At 40.4% G+C, this 17,568-nt stretch overlaps 1 protein-coding gene across 4 annotated transcripts in view; it reads right to left on the reverse strand.

Annotated features, from left to right (window-relative positions):
• Positions 1-17,568, reverse strand: part of thrab (thyroid hormone receptor alpha b) — a 243,753-nt gene that overhangs the window by 38,696 nt on the left and 187,489 nt on the right. For 2 of the 4 annotated variants that reach the window (XM_033612065.2, XM_033612066.2), the window contains 5 exons: positions 12,461-12,522; positions 11,953-12,009; positions 5,576-5,676; positions 2,416-2,563; positions 572-777 (listed from right to left, as the gene is read on the reverse strand). In XM_033612065.2, coding sequence (XP_033467956.1) covers positions 572-777; positions 2,416-2,563; positions 5,576-5,676; positions 11,953-12,009; positions 12,461-12,522 — 574 coding nt within the window. The remainder of the gene's footprint in view (positions 1-571; positions 778-2,415; positions 2,564-5,575; positions 5,677-11,952; positions 12,010-12,460; positions 12,523-17,568) is intronic. The other 2 variants (XM_033612067.2, XM_078163463.1) reach the window with 1 other exon arrangement.

Genomic DNA, 17,568 nt, shown 5'->3' on the forward strand with positions numbered 1-17,568 from the left:
CTGGGTAGATATCCTCCAGGTGCTCCGGTTTGCTCCCACAATCCATAAACATGCCGTTTAGATAACTTGGCACGAGTGAATGTGAGCGTGAGTCGTTGTCCGTCTCTATATCTCAGCCCTGCCTCTCAGCCAAAGTCAGCTGGAATCGGTTCCAGGCCCCACCACCCCGACGGATAAGTGGGTACAGCTAATGGAGGGATGGATTGTTGAAAGAATGTTGACGTTAGGCAACTTTGAGAAATCCCTTAAGGTTGTTCTGTTGCAGAGAACACAATGTGCGACAGCAACCACTGAAACTAATTCAGGGGCGGATTTAGTCCAAAAACAGACATGCAGTAGCTCTGTTAAATCTACATGTGGTGTCTGCGTATGTGGGCGTGTTCACACATGTTTGTGGTGCATACACTCCCTTGCAGAAATGGGGAGATAATAAAAGTGCAGACCCTCACAGCCGCGTTGATGTGGAAAGTAGAATTGTGATGATGTTTTCTATGAAGGTGTTCTGCCTATTTCTGCTGATAATAATAATAATATAGAACAGTGCTTTTATTGCCATTATTTGTCTTCTTACCAGGAATTTGCGCTTCTGTTTCCACTGTGCGCCCTGAGCATTGGTGTGTCGGTGGGCCTCCGTCACCAGGTGAATCACCTCCCACTCGCTGTCGGTGGGCTCTGGACGGTTCTGGAGGGATTTCACCATTTCCTCCTTCTTGCGCCGCTCCCTGTTCTCTTCAATCAGACGCCGTTTAGCCACCCGCTTTGAGTCATCCAGCACCACTGGGAGGTGGATGGTGGGAGGCAGAGGATGAAGAGGAAGAGGAGGAGGAGGAGGAGGCGGAGGGAAAAGACCCACAGAAAGACAGAATGCCAAGGGAAAGAAAGCATAAAAGAGCTATGTAATTAGTTTGTGTGTTGCCTAAAGTCTGCATATCGTCTGCATATTGCAGCTTCTATATAAAGTATGTATATAAACCTGCTATATATGGCGCTCACATCTCCCCTGCAGCAGTACTACATCACTAACTCTTCTTGACACTTTGTGTTCAGCCCAGTCCAGACCAGAGGTTTGTGACGGGATGAGCTGAAACTTGCAAATACTTGCAATGTGCTGGTCTGCAACGTTCTGAAAACCCGCCAGTTTACACCAATGCGACTAGACGAGACGCTGTATCGTCTCCATACCAACAACTCTCTGTACTTTCATTCAGATTTCAGGCTTATTTTGTGGCTGAATATAATTTGTAGCTTCTTAAAATATGAATGAGGACAGTGATAGTGAGATACTGGCTACAGCTGCATTTGTAGTGATGATACGGCAAAAACATCAACAAACAACCTGAGCTTAAGATATTCACATTCATAGTCAATACGCCACAATCATTTAAAAGTAATTTGGGTTTTTCAGAGAAGATGTTTTCATGCTTTTAGGTTCAAAAACACTTCTCATTCTACCTGTATTCACCTTCTGTCTGAAGCGATCTGTATTCACACAGCTTTCACGCTCTGTATTTCCACATTTGCACTATCTGCATCCCTGCACTGTCATCGCAGCCTAGGAATGACTGTTACAGCGCTGTACCGACACCCTCTACCTTTATAGACCGTGTCACTGTAACTGCATTGCTAGGCAACAGCTTGGGCCCGTGTTTACCTCCTGTCAGGTGATGTCATTCACATACGCTGCAAAACATTCCAACAGGAAATCCAAAGGGACCCATTTAGGATGTTTGTTTCAACTTTTAAAAGGTCTGTAATAGTATAGGCGTGACACCAGGAAATAACAGAAGTACTTAAGGCCGTTTAAGGGCACAGTCTGAATACAGACTGTGTGCATTGCTCTGTGGACTGAGCGTTCACACAGCACCTATACCTGCTTCATATTAACAAAGAAATGGAAATTTAACTTTAAAAAAGCGCCAATTAATCATACAGCCAGCAGCAGCAGCGACCCACAGTCCGAGACCCACACACTGTGAGGACAGAGACCGACATACGGGTCAACAGCTGCTGGAATGTAAATGAGACAGACTCGTGTTCGGTGAGGATGATGGGCTGTTATCAGAGAGTGACACAGGAAGCCAACACGGCGTCTGCTAACAGTTTGTAACTGACTAGTCCAGTGGAAATCTCTAGAAGCTGACTGGCTGTTGCAACAGGTGACGTGCCTTATGTTTTAAAACCAACCGCTTGACAAGCTGAGTTGCAGGTGACACCATCAGCCGGTCTGAGTCGAGTTAAACGGGCAAGTTCACATCGCTGCAAAGTCCTTAAACGATTTTGTCTCGTCACGAATATTTGGTCTGAACTGGGCTTTGGAACACATGTGTCAATCTAAATTAATCAGCATCCTCTCTGCAGAATTCATTCATCTACATTCTTCAAATGTGTGTATAAACATGTAGGTGTAACACTCACAGTCCATGGCCATGCCCACCGCGATGCACTTCTTGAAGCGGCAGAGCTGACACTGGTTGCGGGTGATCTTGTCGATGATGCAGCAGCCATCGTACTTACAGGAGTAGCTGGGGTGGAGGTTCTTTTGAATGGTCCTACGGAAGAAACCCTGTCGACACACACAAAGAGAGAGAGAGAGAGAGAGAGGGAGATAGACAGTCAGTCACGTGTGCAGACAAAGGAGAGGAATATATATATAGAAAGAGGCACGTGAGGACAAGGTGAAAGTGTGAGGATGAAGTCAGGAGACTGTCAGAAAGGAATGAAAACTTCTCCACCTCGTATTGCTGTTTGATACGGTGTGAATAACAAGCTGGCAGGTACACATTTTAATTACCACTGCGGCTTCGTCTGTGTGATAAATTCAGAAATAAGATCTCTGATCTAATTCACTGTGTACCTGACTTGCTACCAAGATCTGAGGCAATTTGTGTAAATGTTAACATCCAAGTATTTTAATTGCTGGAGGGCAGCAGTGGAGGAGTGAGCTGAACAAATCGTAGCTGGAATTTATATCCATGAATCAAGCCTAATAAAACATTACATTTAAAATATTCTTTTGCAGAGTGAAGACATGCCTGCATTACTGACTGCACATTGATCATTCAGTTAAATAAGCATGAATCTGATGTTTTGAAATGTACATTAATGGGGATGTGCCATCACATATTTTGCTGTAACACTTGTATAATTTTTAAAATGATAAGAAATATTCACATCATGATAATGGCATTATTCTGCTATGCACAGCAACAACAAGCATGGCTGAAATCAAAATTGCTACCGGCTCCATGGTGGAGAAGTTCCACAAAGGGGAGCAACTTCAGTGCTGACTCAGTGGTGTCATTAGGCCTGAATGTTTCATAAACAGCTCTGGACTTCTCAGACCACTCTAGCAACTTGCTACTCAGAATAAACTCAGTTAGCAGCTCCTCTAGTAGCAGCACAGCGTCTCTCCTCCCTCTCCTTCACTCGTTGTGTGCACGCAGGAATCAGTGTTGCCAGGTCATTTTGTCAAGAGCCTCTCGTAATGTATGCTCGACAGAAAAATTATTATAAGGCCTTTGTAACTCAACAGCCTGTCTAAGTAAATGCAGGTCTCTGGTCAGGTTACAGCAGGAAGAGCGTACAGGTCCAGGTGGGAAAAATCAACTCAATCTTTTAGGAGATTTCCAAAAGAGAGGGAAGGGTAGCCAAGGGTGCATGTTTTATTTGGAAACTGTTTCGATGTATAACTTGTGGTTGATTTTATTTTTGGTACTATTAGAGTTCAGTCTTTTGAAGTGGGGTTGTGTGGGGACAGTACCAGAGTGTCTACAGGTATGAGTCAGTTAAAATGAATGCTTTTTAAGACCCGTTCAAGAGCATCGTCAGGTAAGCATTGTAGGCAAGTAGTATAGATGTGGTCCCGTGCAGAGGTAAGTGTTATGTAGGAATATGGTTGTTAGAGTTAAGACAATCTACATTTTGCCAACAGGTAAGTGCAAGGCTGAAGTAAAATGACAGTATCATAGTTTTTTAAAGATTTGTAATACTAGAAATGTGGACTTTTACATAAGAAAGCTTCACTCATTTTCACAAAAAGAAATTAAAAAATGGATAAATGAAATTAGATTAAATGTTTCCTCACAAATGTTGACATCACAAATTCAAATTTAAGACTATTTAATGAGCTTTTGGGCCTTATTGCTGTTGAATTTAAGACATTTTAAGACTTTTTAAGGACCTGTAGACACCCTGAGTACATAGACAGTATGTAACATACAGTAGATGTCAGTCGGCCCCAGTTAGGAGGAGCAGACTGGAGTCCCACATGGAAACTAAGCAATGTACTGGGATCAGCAACAAAATGTATTTTAGCCACCTAAAAGAGTCTTACGTAAAATCAGTATCACTTTATGTTTACGCTATACTGAGAGCATTCTAATTGCTTCCAACCCGAAAACAAAGCTGTTATAATGCTTTATCAAAAGCCAGACTCCATTGAGAAAAACAGTGATTTAACATTGCTGAATAGGGGAACTGCTGATGTATCACTGCCTCGAATAGTTATGTTGTTTGTGTAATTGTTTGACTTTTGTGTTAAAAGAGGTTCGTTTGGATTCATCAAAGTCACACAATAACACAAACTAAGCAACTGATGGAAGCAGCAGTAGATCAACAGCTCCTACAATAAGTGTACTAAAATCAGTATTTTTGTCAATGGAGTCTGGTGGCTTTGACGAGAGCACTGGTGGAGAACTGGAGCTGTTATGACTTCCCTGTAGGTATGGGCTGTCTGGCAGAAAGGTTAAGTTGTGGAAATACTCTCAATATAGTGTACACTTAAACTGATGTTGATTTTTTTAAAGTGGGTATAACACCTTTTGTTGCTGACCTCCATCCACAGCAGTGCATTGCTTAGCTTCTGTGTCCAACTCCAGCCTGCTTCTCCAAACTGGGGTTGTGCCGACTGACATCCACTGTATGTAATACACTTATAATGGATAAAACCCCCATACAATCCCACTTAATAAATCTGAACTATCCCTTTAATATTTTATAGAGAATCTTTTATAGAGAGTTATTTAAGATAATTTGTGTTTAATGTATGTTCTTTAAATTAATCATAACATATTTTTCAGTATTTTGAAGAATATTATTGTCACAAAAACACCCTGAAATATTGTGTTGTTATTTTAGGGCCATATCGCCCACCCCTATGCAGTGAATTCAATCAGTCCTACATCAAGTACATCACTTCCCACTGAGCTTAATCACAGTCCTTTCAGTGGTGTCTTAGATATTACATGTAACTGATGAGCAGACATGAACAGAAGCACACTGACAGCTGAGAGCTGACATGACAGACTGACAGGTTTTATATAAATATATCATGTTCCTGCGGCTATAAACAATGTGTCTATGACCTTGATGTGCGTGTTTACAAGTAACTGCTTCCGAGTGTGAGTGTGCATGAGTGTGTGTCAGATATGTAGCTGTGTGTGTGTGTGCATGGAAGCAGTTGACCTCAGAGACCTCACATAAGGTTTTCTGGCAGATATAATGTGGGTTGTGAACCTGCTGTGTCTGAAACTCTGGGGTTCTGTGTGTGTGTGTGTGCGTGTGTGTGTGTGTGTACCTTGCAGCCCTCGCAGGTAATGCAGCGGTAGTGGTAACCTGTGGCCTTGTCGCCACACACCACACATGGCTCATCCTTTTCGAGGTAGCTGGGGATGTACCCTGAGAGAGAACGAGAGAGAAAGAGAAGAAAGGGCAAAGATGAAGTCAGACAGAAGAATGCTAAGTATATTTTTTATCACTACAGATCTTCTACACACCAACACACAACACTGGTATCACATCACTCTTGCACTACTGAAGCACACCAACCTCACCTTTGAGTCACATTACTGCTCCACTCTACCTAGCCAACGTACCCCTCCCTATACACCCCGACACGTTATTTCCACTCATCACCGCTGCAGCAGGCTGGAGACTGTGGAAAAACTTGACACTATCCATCCACAGTTCTTATACTGTAACATAAACACACTGCGAGTTGGAATCATGAGCTTCCAAGGCATAGAGTGTGTAACTGAGGTGGACGTAGCCTCAGGGTCTGAAGAGTGAAGCCAAGGCTGAAGAGCCTTAAACGTGCATTCTTTCTAATGGCCAGCAGGGGGCGACTCCACTGGTTGGAAAAAGAAGCCAAATTGTTGGCTTCTTGAACATGTTCTTAATGAGTTTATGGTTTTAATCACTACTTTTAAGTCTTCTCCAATACAGCACAATGTTTATTTTATAAATTACGGTTCAATTTAGATTTAAATAGACAATAAAGCTGGGTATGCTTTAGGGCGTGGCTACCTTGCGATTGACAAGTCACTTAGAAAGAATGCAGGTTTTAGACACTCTGCATTGCTTTTCAGACCTGGAGGCTACGTCCACTTCCTTTACACAGTCCATGGTACCGTCTAATTTTGGCAATGCCTGAGCATAACCTGGACATTAACCTACAACAGTTGGAGCCAGTTCTCTGTCCGACCTGCAGGGCAACACAATCTGCTCGTTCCTACCAAGGTTAAAGGGGGTCCTGTGGAGTTTTTAACCTGCAGAAACCCCACAGTTTGTTTGTATCTTGCAGGTGCGTGAGGGCATGGACGGCATGATACATAATCTTGCTAATTGGTTTACATGCTTTTCCATTGATCGACAGTTGGTGGTTGTAATACGCAAAGAAATACACTAGCAAAAGCAGTAAGGAAGAAGGCTGCTTGCAAACCTGGATGTAAACAATGCACGATTTAAAACCGTATACTATACAAGAAGTAGATGTAGCCATCATGACATCATCCATTGGTGTGTGGACTAGCGTTTCAGGCCTTGATTTATGTATTATGGCTGTTGCTATCTTGTTTTTGGAGCCAGAATTGACCATATTTGGACAGCAAGCAGCTGTGGAGGATATGCCTTACTACGCCTCTATCTTGATGGTCAGGTCGCCGCAGTGGTGACTTGTCAATCACAAGGCAGCCACGCCCTAAAGCATACCCTGATTCATTGTCTATTTTCTTCTAAACGGGACGATAAATTCCTAAGTAAACATCATGCTGTATTGATGAGGACCTGACACTAGCAAACGAGAACATGAGCTCATTAGGAATATGTTACCTGGGGTAATACATCAAGTGAGAAGCAGGATCATTTTCTTACGGACTTCTTTTTGCAAACAATGGAGTCGCCCCCTGCTGGCCATTAGCAAGAATGCAGGTTTTATGATCCGCCCAGTTCTCATATACAGTCTAAGAGGTGCAGAAGGATGTCGATGACATGATGACACATTCTCACTAATTGGTTTTCAAGCTATTCCACTGATCAACAGTTGGTGGCGGTGATAAAAACTAAGTGCTGTAGAAGGGATCATACAAGAGACGACAAACAGTCCACACCAGGGTTGCAGCGATATACGGATTTAAAGGTATATCGTGATATAAAAGTTGATGGTTTTCATACCGTGCACATTTGCTTATCTATGATATTGGGGAAAAAAAGGAACTGGACGTTGAATTTCCCCATTATTTTAGTAATTTTCTAAGGGGAGACTTTTTACACATACTTTCTTTAACAAATTGGTTTTAAGTTTCAGTTATAGTTAGATAATATTATTATTTCATTAAATATTTATGGGAGCATAGTCAAGTGTTTTTTTGTCTCTACAAACATGATTCTAGAAACGTTTTTTGAGGAGGAAAAATTTGTCAGGCCCCAAGGATACAGTCAATTTGTATTTGGTCTTTTGTCTATTGACAAAAAAAAAACTCTACAGGGCACCGTTAAATGTCAATATCTTTTAAACTCAAGAATACTCCAGGCACATTTCAAGATCTACCTCACCCACACAGATTACCACTGAAACTGCCTCACTCCCTTCACTGTACCATCTTTTAAAAGCAGAATCAGTGGTGCAAATGTGCATCACATGATCCTGGAAATTTGTTTTTGACCGGTACTTGAAGATATGTACAAACGCTGCATGTCAGGAGTTCTGACAAAGGGACATTCATCCTTTCTAATTACTCTCTAATTGGCTGACATGTCTTTTAATAGAGCGACTAACACGAGACATCAGCTAAGTTTCAGTCTCTGTTTTCTTGTGATTTAAAAGGTTTATGATATCAGCAGTGATTTGAACTTTAGCTAAAGTCAGGTCTGACGAATATGAATGAATATTTCTCATTCTGTGTGTGCTCTTCACTTACTTACATAAACATACAAATCTTTGTGGTCCCATCATCACATGCTGGGTCCTGGATGTTATAATAACGGGGTTTTAACCAAATGGAATGTGTGACAATTATCTTAATGCATAGGTTCCATAAACTCCAGTGGCTAATCTAAATTTACAGTATTTTGATTGCTCTCCCTCTCTCTGTGTACTCCTCTTCCTCCCTCTGCAGTCGGTCGTCTGCTTTCAACGCGGGAATAGGACAGTTTGTTCTTTTTCCATTTGCTGCCTACAACACCAGTGAGACTGCGGGAGTGAGCACAGAGACACAGGAAACAGCAGATTTCCAGTCATTTCATATGATATATAGCACAGAAGCTGGGGGGGGGTACACTGCAAGTCACAACTTAATACAGAAACACACACACAGGAACACACTCAGAAACAGAGCCACTGGCAGAGCTTTGTACTCTGAGCATAGTGTACATGTGTGTGTCATTCTCATGACATATATGCTAATGTGTGTGTATACCAAGGCGTGGTGAGAGCTGTGACTGGCAGTGTCAGTTGGGCTCTGCCTTTTGGCTTTGTTACAGGTTTTAGAGAAGGAGGAGGGGGCGGGGAAGAGGATGGTGGGAAACCGAGAAAAAAGAGGAGAAGAAGAAGGAGAGACGAGTGCCAAAGGGGCACAAGTGACATTTTGGCCAAATTGATTTATACGTATCTTTAAAAAGCTCATGGGCTCTTTCTGATTATCCCTTAGAAATCAAAATACGAATATAAGCAAGAAGGGAATAAAAAAAACAAACTACTCAAGTGAAAATGGATGTAAAATATGCTGGGGAAAGTGCACAAGTGCATTTGCTAATAAAAAAATCTCTCAGGCTAGAAGACATCAAGAAAATAACACGGGAGAGGGCGCAGGAGGAGAGGAGGAGGGAGAGGAGAAACAGGCCAAAGGAAAGATAACGAGGACATCAGAGGATGATCATATAGGAAAAATGTCAGCTCCGGTGGGTTGGCAGGGCGAGCAGCAGCTGGATCCCCGAGCCAGTCTGCTGAGGCTGTGTTTGGAAGCCAAGCCCAAAATCAATACCACTGCAGGCAGCTCTGTGTATCTGGCTGCCCGCCCCTCACATGACGGGCCCTGCAACACCTCCACCAACAAAACCGAGGAAAAACAGAAGGAGGTATTTCTAGTGCGGCTCAGTCAAGATAAATATTTTGTCTTCACCAGATTCCCAACACAACAGCTGCTGTTTCGTTTCATCTAAGTGTGTAAATCACGGTTGGTATGAATGAGGTCCCCGAAGGAGGCTGTTTCTCAGAGATCCTGACATGTCAACACACACTCGGGGGACATTTGAGACTGTAAACACTGATGACATCAGGGCACAGGAAACTATACACAGGAGCTGGATTTGAAACAACAGCTGTTGTACAGAATGTAGTGCCCCAGCTACTGCTGTGGTCAGTGTCTCTTTCCTGAATGGCACTCAAAATTAAAAAAACTGCCCATTTATTCTATAAAAAAAGGGGTTAAATTATGGTGTTAACATATGTGTAACAAATGGACAAGGGCTGTGACGTTTCTACTTTAATTAATCTATAGATTTTTTGATTAATAAATAAACTGTTTCAATTGTAATTTTAGTTCAAACTATTTTTCAAGTGTTTTTCAATTTTTAATTATTTTTTATTACTGCTTTTTGAATTTTATTTATTTATTTATTTAATTTTTAATTTATTTATGGGTGGTTTTTTTTTTAGTATTTATATAAACTTTAATGAGTGTAGAGAGCTAGGGCAAATGCGTGTCATTGCATTTAAATGTACAACTGTACTTTTTAATGCATATGTTAATAAACTTAAACTGTCGTGATCAAATTGATCATTTTGGGTTAACAGCAGACACAAGGTAATTCAATTCATAATAAATCTAACACAGTAAAAATGTACAAAAGTAGAATATACCAATATTTGGCATGCTGATTTGATAAATTAACTAATTAATTAACAATAAACAACTTATTTTTGATTGTTAAAGCTGCATTAATACATTTTCTGCCACTAGGGGGCAGCAGAATAAGCTGAAAATACAGCAGTGACATATCAGCACCTTGTAAACTTGTTTTAGCTAACGTACTGGCAACTTTTTACACACCTAGCAGACATGGCTCAACATTAATTTTGATTTGACATCATGTTTTTGCCCACCTCACAAATACATGTCCAATATCTACTCTGCTTTTACCTCTGTTTTGGTCTCCACCAACTCCTAAGGAAAACATCTGCCTTTTTAGCCACTAAATGCGTCATTATGTTCACTAAAATGTTGCCAAACTTTATTTGTCTGCCATTTGATGCTGGGCAAGTGGTGTATAGTAGAGGCTGACATTTTCTTCAGGAATCCTGTGGGATTCCAGCGGGATGGGATTCACTATTCATCACATAACACAGGCGGGACAGAAAAGAAAGTCAACGGGAGTGGGTGTGACAGGAATCATAATAACAATATTGATCTAGCAATGTGAAGTCAGCAGCTGTTAGCTTGTTTCCACTGAGCACAGGAAATATGTGTCTGTAAGTATGAGCTGACCTGTTTTATGTTATGTGTGAGGAGCAAAATGCTAATACTAATTTCCATTAGCGCATTAATGGTAATTCTCATTTGTGTTAGCATCAAGCTACCGGAGTTGTTTACCACATTGTTCTAGCAGTTATGCTATCTATGTTAGACGTTATTTCAGCATGAATTTGCTTAGTTTTTATATATAAATATGTTGTTCTAATATTAATTAACACTATTTTCATTATAATTTTAAAATGTTAAAAGACCCGATCCATGTAAAAAGTGTCCTGTGATAGTTTGTGTTATGATTTAGTGCCATATAAATAAATACTGACTTGAACAGGATGGGATGGCAGTAATTCATCTGGGACTGGGTGACAGTAGAGGGTGACACAGGAGTGAAAATCACCTCCTGTGTCACCCTCTACTGTGCAGTGAATTCATCAGTGTTTTGTTTCCTGAAAACAGCTGCCTGATAGAAATTAGGTGGTTGAGAGTAGATAGAGCAAACCAAAACAGTGGAGTTGCGAGCCGTTACACCAGAACAATGAGCTCAAAGACAGTGCTCAGTAGAGCTGAGGGGAACTGTGAGTTTGTCACTGCTAATGATGGATTGGTGCCGCATTAATTCGCTAATCATTTCAGCACTAGATTTGATTCATTCATCACAGACAAACTCCATTTTTAATTCATATCGAGTAGTTTTAATATTTATTATATTAATTATATTTATCTATTTATTCATATACATGTATCTTAAGTGATTTAAAATAGTTGTCGCTTTATCTTACGTTGTTAAAGCCTGGTTCAAATCATAAAGGAATTAATTACATATCTTTTTGCTTTCGGAAAGTCTATACCAAGGTACGCCTCTTTACTAGATCAGGATCTTGAGCTGCTCTCCTCGGTGTCCCCGAAGCCTTCTGAAGCATCTAAACTCTGGTTGAGGGTCCACGCTCCCACAGGAAAACCCTGCCATCATTACATTGTTTGATCTCATACAACCAGGCAGACATACTGTCATAGTTTCCCGGTTCAGATGGACCATGGCAGGTAGAGTATGGTACAAGATTCCAGCAGTGATGCAGAGAGGCAGAGAACACGCTCACTGGGAGGGGAAACACGTGGAGAGGACTGGCCTTGGGAGATGTATTTTATTTTACAGTTTTACAGTGATGTTCCTCCCACCCTGCCTCCGTCACTATCTCTCCCCTCTTACCTTCTTTATTCGCCTCTTTCAGCTCGGGGGATTTGGAGCTGTCACTCAGACAACGAGCTGTGTCCAACAAGAAAGCAGACAGAGCAGAAGGCTTTCGTTTATTGATGACAGATGCCAAGATGTTTTACTTTTTCTCTTTGGAGGTGACAAATTGAAAGCGTAACGTACACGAGGCAGCGATGAATCATGTACCACTAGCTTCTGTGCAGTCACTCAATTGCATGCATTCACTGTGCTGAGACTGACAGCTACAATTTTCCCTATTCTAAAAAGATTCTCAGAATACAAAAATGTTTCAAATACAGCTGGTGCTGGGAAAGCGATTTTCAAAATGAGCGTGACCCTGCATTTAGGGAGCTTTTATTCTCTGAAGAAGAGGTGTGTTTCTAAAAAGATTCAAAAATTCAGACTTCATTCACACTTCAGGTGAAAGAGTGGAGGTTTGTCTCCCAGCTGCCACTTTAGAAAGTCGCTCCCGCCATCAAAACACCACCCATCAGTTACTCACCAGTCATACTCTTCAACGAACATTGGCTGTTCTTCCTCTTCCTTTTCGGGCCATTGAGCCACCTGAGAGGAGGAAACAAAGAGAAGAGAGAAAAACAAATGAGTGCATGTAAATAAACACATTTTAAGGTATTAAAATCACATTTCAATTCAAACTGGATCAGCTAGAAAAGCATTCTCACAGTTTGGCCACGTATAAAATAAAAAAGATTGCTCAACAAGTGTAAAGGCCGGCTTATTCCACCTCGTCCTGCGATCACAAAGTGTCCAGCAAAAGACTTAAGACAAATGCACTGATTCCCTGGACACGCCATGTCTGTCAGAAGTCCATCACAATCGAGCTTAATAACAATGCTCATTAATGAAACCTACACAGACTTAAAAAAGCCTGGAAACAGTTTTATATTTTTGCCAATTCTGAGCTTACACATCACATGATTCAGGAGAGCCTACCCTTTCTTTCTGGAGCAGCGTTAGGTTGTCATCATGCATCATATCTGTGTGAGCATTAGGGATGCACCGATACTGATACTGAAGTTATAATTTACAATTTGGATGATTTTGGCTGGTGATACTCATGTTTTTTGTTGTTGTTGTTGTTGTTGTTGTTATTTATTCCTCCTTTTGTCCCAGGGACACAAAGAAATCTTCCTTACTAAAAAAATTACCTGTTACCTGTAATAAAACTTTCTTTCACATGAAAAACACATTAAAAAACTGCTTTAAAAGCCCTTCTACTATATTATTTCCATAATATATAGTCTTCTCTCTCTAATATCTATTTTATATTGCCGTGAAAACATCGAATTTCTCCTTTAAACGACTGTATTTATTCAAATTTCTCACCAAATGTACATTTTACAAGATTACATTTGGACACAACATGATAATATTATAAATAACCCTCAACCAATACTCATTTTCACTGAAAAGAGCTTGAACGCATCATAACGTAAATCAATTCAACAGCCGCTAACAGCTAATAGCTAACGTTAACTAGCTCTCTTCCTGCTGATGTCAACACGGATTTGTTGTTCACAGTGCAGCATGATCTGGGAAAAGATACGGTGCGTCCCCAGACATGTTAATGGTGATTTTAATGCGCCCTTTCATCCTGAGGAAGATCTCTGATTGTCCCAAATGTTTTCTATTGTCCCTGGGACAATGGGACGTCGTTAGTCTCGAGCCCCGCTTTTTAGTCTGCGCAAAATTGATGTGACATGACAGAATAACACCAGCCGCTGCCATCTGTTCATGTCATCTTATTTACTGATAGGTTGCGGGCAGTCAGCGAGGCAAGTTTCTGCTGATACTGATGTTCGGCTGGTAAATTGGTGCATCCCTAGTGAGCATACTGTATTTGACATTAAAAAAAACATATGTGTTTTGTTGAAAATCTCTGCAGTAAACTGGGGGATGTGAAAAGTTGTTTAGGTGGTCAGGAGCTCCCTGTGAACTTTGGTGCAAATACACTTTTTGTATTTGAGTTACAGCCTTTTATGTTTTAAGCAGACACTGTGACGATAATAAATTCTGGTGGTCTCTCTATATTTTGGTCGACATCACTTCTGGGAGTAAATCAGAAAGTGTTTTATATCACTGGAAAATAGACAATGTAATCTGTCAACATATGGAAGACTGCAGTCAAGAATAATATTTTCATTCCTCGCTGCAAATCTAATATCTAAAACCTCTTTCACCGTATATTTATTCTTTTCCATACCCTTGGCCGTGTTTTATTTCTTTTGACAGCTGCGTGTTCCACCCAACACGCAGCGTTGAGTTGAATTTCCACTCTGATCGGCAAAAAGGCAAAAATCTAAACACCTCGGGAAGCTGAGAATCTCACAGTTCATGTACAATTTAAAGCTCGTCTCTATCATCAACTGTTTCAAAGTCATTTCATGTTTTGGAGAACATTTCTAGCACGACACCGATGCTTTCAACAACAGGTGTACGTACAATAGATGCCATTTTTTGGTAACGTATCAAAGTAAAGATCAGATGTTCGTGTTGTATATAAATAGGGTTTATAACAAAGTTCAGACAGACATTAATGAACCAAATAGTGACAAGAAAACATGAGGGATCAGTAAAATTCAGTGTCCTGAGCTCAAGAAAAAGGAACAGACTTTTCTGCATTTGTCTCCTCTAACATTAAATCACCCCGTGTCCCTGTACCAGCTCAACATCTGGTACTCAAATTAAATTGAAAAAACAGGAGCATGGTTTGCCACCACTTAAATTTCTAACAGAGGAGTAATGAAGCTGTCTAGACAAACAAGTAAAGGCACTTCCGTATGTCAAAGTTGGCATGTGGCGGGAAAAGTTTTTGGGGGTGATCCCGACCTTAAACTGAAGAGCAGGAAAATTATTTTTTTTTTGGAATACAATAAATTATTAGGGCACACATGGGAAGGCCCCGCAATAACAGAGGAAACACAAAGACTGCCGCTCTGTTACACATCAAGCATGCACACAGCACCACGGCCAGCGAGCATGTGCACTCAGAAACACACCTCCAACCACACTGACACATGTGAAAGGCATGTAAAGCACAGATGGGAACTGGCTGCTCTGCAGGGAATCATGAAAGCGCAGAGGTGGAGGAGGGAGGGAGTTAAGTAGAGGAGAGGAGAGGAGCGCAAAAAAATAAAAAGCATATCTGAAGGGGAGAAACAGAGCGAGTGTGTGAGTGCTCGGTGTGTCCAGAGTCCCAGGAGTCCAGCTCTCTGCTCTCAGACGCTCCTGATAGCCTCCAGCTCTCCTCCCACACCAGGGCCCTTTAATACCAGCTCCAGGAGAGGGAGCAGGACTCCATTAGCACCATAAATAAAATGAAGTTCCACTCTGTTAAGATGCAATACACAGGCCTCTAGGTTACGTCTGCGCTGTCTGTGAGGGAGCTATAGTACAGTATGTTATTTATTATCGGGGGGGAATGAGCTGCTCTTCCTCACGTTTGAGTTTTTCCTTATCTGAATCAGGTTTGATGATGGAGAGGGTCACATGTACAGATTATAAAGCACTTACTGCAGATATATTAATACAGCACCTGACTGAGGAAACTGTCCCAACTGCATGATAAATAAAATACCATAAGGCACTGAAGATACTATATACTAAAGAATTATAGAGCACATGAAAATTCTGAAAAATCTTTAGAGCTGCAACAATTTATTGATTAGTTGTGAGCTTCGAATACATGCCAACTAATTTGATAATCGATTAATCAGTGAGTCTTTTTTTTTTTAAGGTAAAAAAGTCAAATTCTCTGATTTCAGCTTCTTAAACGTGAATATTTTGTTTTCTTTACTCCTTTATGATGGTAAACTGAATTTTTTGGGTTGTGGACAAGACATTTGAGGACGTCATCTCAGGCTTTGGGAAACACTGATCAATATTTTCCACTATTTTTCCCACTATTCTTCTTGAATATAACTGACTGATTAATCCACAGTCAAAATAATTGTTAGCTGCAGCCATAAAAATCTTTATTGAAAATGCAAATTATCTATTAAAGCACATGAGGATGAACCCTATAAAAAGGTCCTTTTTAAATTGTACCTGAGCGTTCAACAACTAAACAAGGAAACACATTCAGAGTTAAAACAAGGTGGGAAGCTGAAGATAATCTGACTATTACAGAAGAAGAACGGGAAGAAGATATTGAGACAACAATGGAAAACAAGCTCTCCATCCTCTCCATACTGTCCAGAAAAAAATCTTTTTTGATCACGTGGGAACAAAGGAGCAAACCACCCTCATATCTTTTAGGGGTGCCCCTCCGTCACTCCTTTTTGGACTAAAATTCATGGCATGCTTGAAACTGTTTCATTTTTTAACCAAAATAACCTTTCATTTTGAACTGATGTACCTGATCTACTACAAATATTATTGGTGGCATGTAAGAAACCCCTAACTAAGAAATGGCTGAAAAATTGATGAATAGATTGACTCAGTGTATAATAGTTATGAGATGGAGAGACTGTTAGTTTGAGAACCCAGAAGGAAATTTTATTTGGGAACTTGTCAAAATAGTTAACATATGTCTCAAACATTAGACCTGATTTTGTCTGAATAAGAACCAGAAACACATTGTTTTGTGATTAGTTCCCCCACTGTCTCTACATGTATGTCTAGAGCCAACATCAGATGTACTCATATACTCTATTCTAAGCTAAGACTGAGGCACTCAGCTTTTAACTGCTCAATATATTTTTGCTTGGTTTGTTCTTGCTCAAGGTCTTCATGTTCAACTGGCTGTGGGGTTTGCTTACATCTGTTGATATTGCTTTTATAAACTAATAAAAACAGAATTACAAAAAAGGAGAATACAAATTAACTAAAGTGACTCCATTTCCCTGCAGTTACAAATTAATATATCTTATAATATCGATGCAAGATGCCTGACCTGCGTGAATTTGGCTGTTTTTTTTTGTTTGTCTGTTTGCTTGTTTGTTAGTTTTTTGCTCTGTCACAATTGTTTTGTCAGTTTTCATTTATCTTGTATGTACATATATAATTTATATACATATACATGTTGTATTGTTGCTGTTAATGTTGTATTTTTACATTTTTGCCAAACAATTTACAAACGCAACGATCCTGTGAATGTTGTTCGACTAGAAAATCCAACAGACAAAGCGGGGAAAAAAAAGAAATTGCAAATTAACAGTGTTATGACACAAAGTATTCAGTAAATCCAAACTCCATTGTTCCACCTTTCAAACAATTAAGAATTAAAAATGTTAATTTACGTAAATACATACACACACACACACACACAGACACACACACACACACAAAAAAAAAACAGTTATATGAAGCACAAGTAAGTGCACATTAAAAATACAGTTGAATTTATGACATGTGCACACCAGACAATTTTTTCTCACCACCGCGCATATGTCGGTGAATCATAATCAATCCACTCTGACAGGCGCTTGTCTGCAACTTGCAATCAGAAAAATGCCACACCCCCATTCCTCCACATAAGAAGATATGTGTCTCAAAGTGTATCACGGAGAAAGTGCTGAGGTTGTTTCTACACACACATAATAGTGAATGTCTTTGCAGTTGGAAATGGCTGATAAGCTGCTGGTCATT

The sequence above is a fragment of the Epinephelus lanceolatus genome, chromosome 21 (assembly GCF_041903045.1).
Source record: "Epinephelus lanceolatus isolate andai-2023 chromosome 21, ASM4190304v1, whole genome shotgun sequence".
NCBI lineage: Eukaryota > Metazoa > Chordata > Actinopteri > Perciformes > Serranidae > Epinephelus > Epinephelus lanceolatus.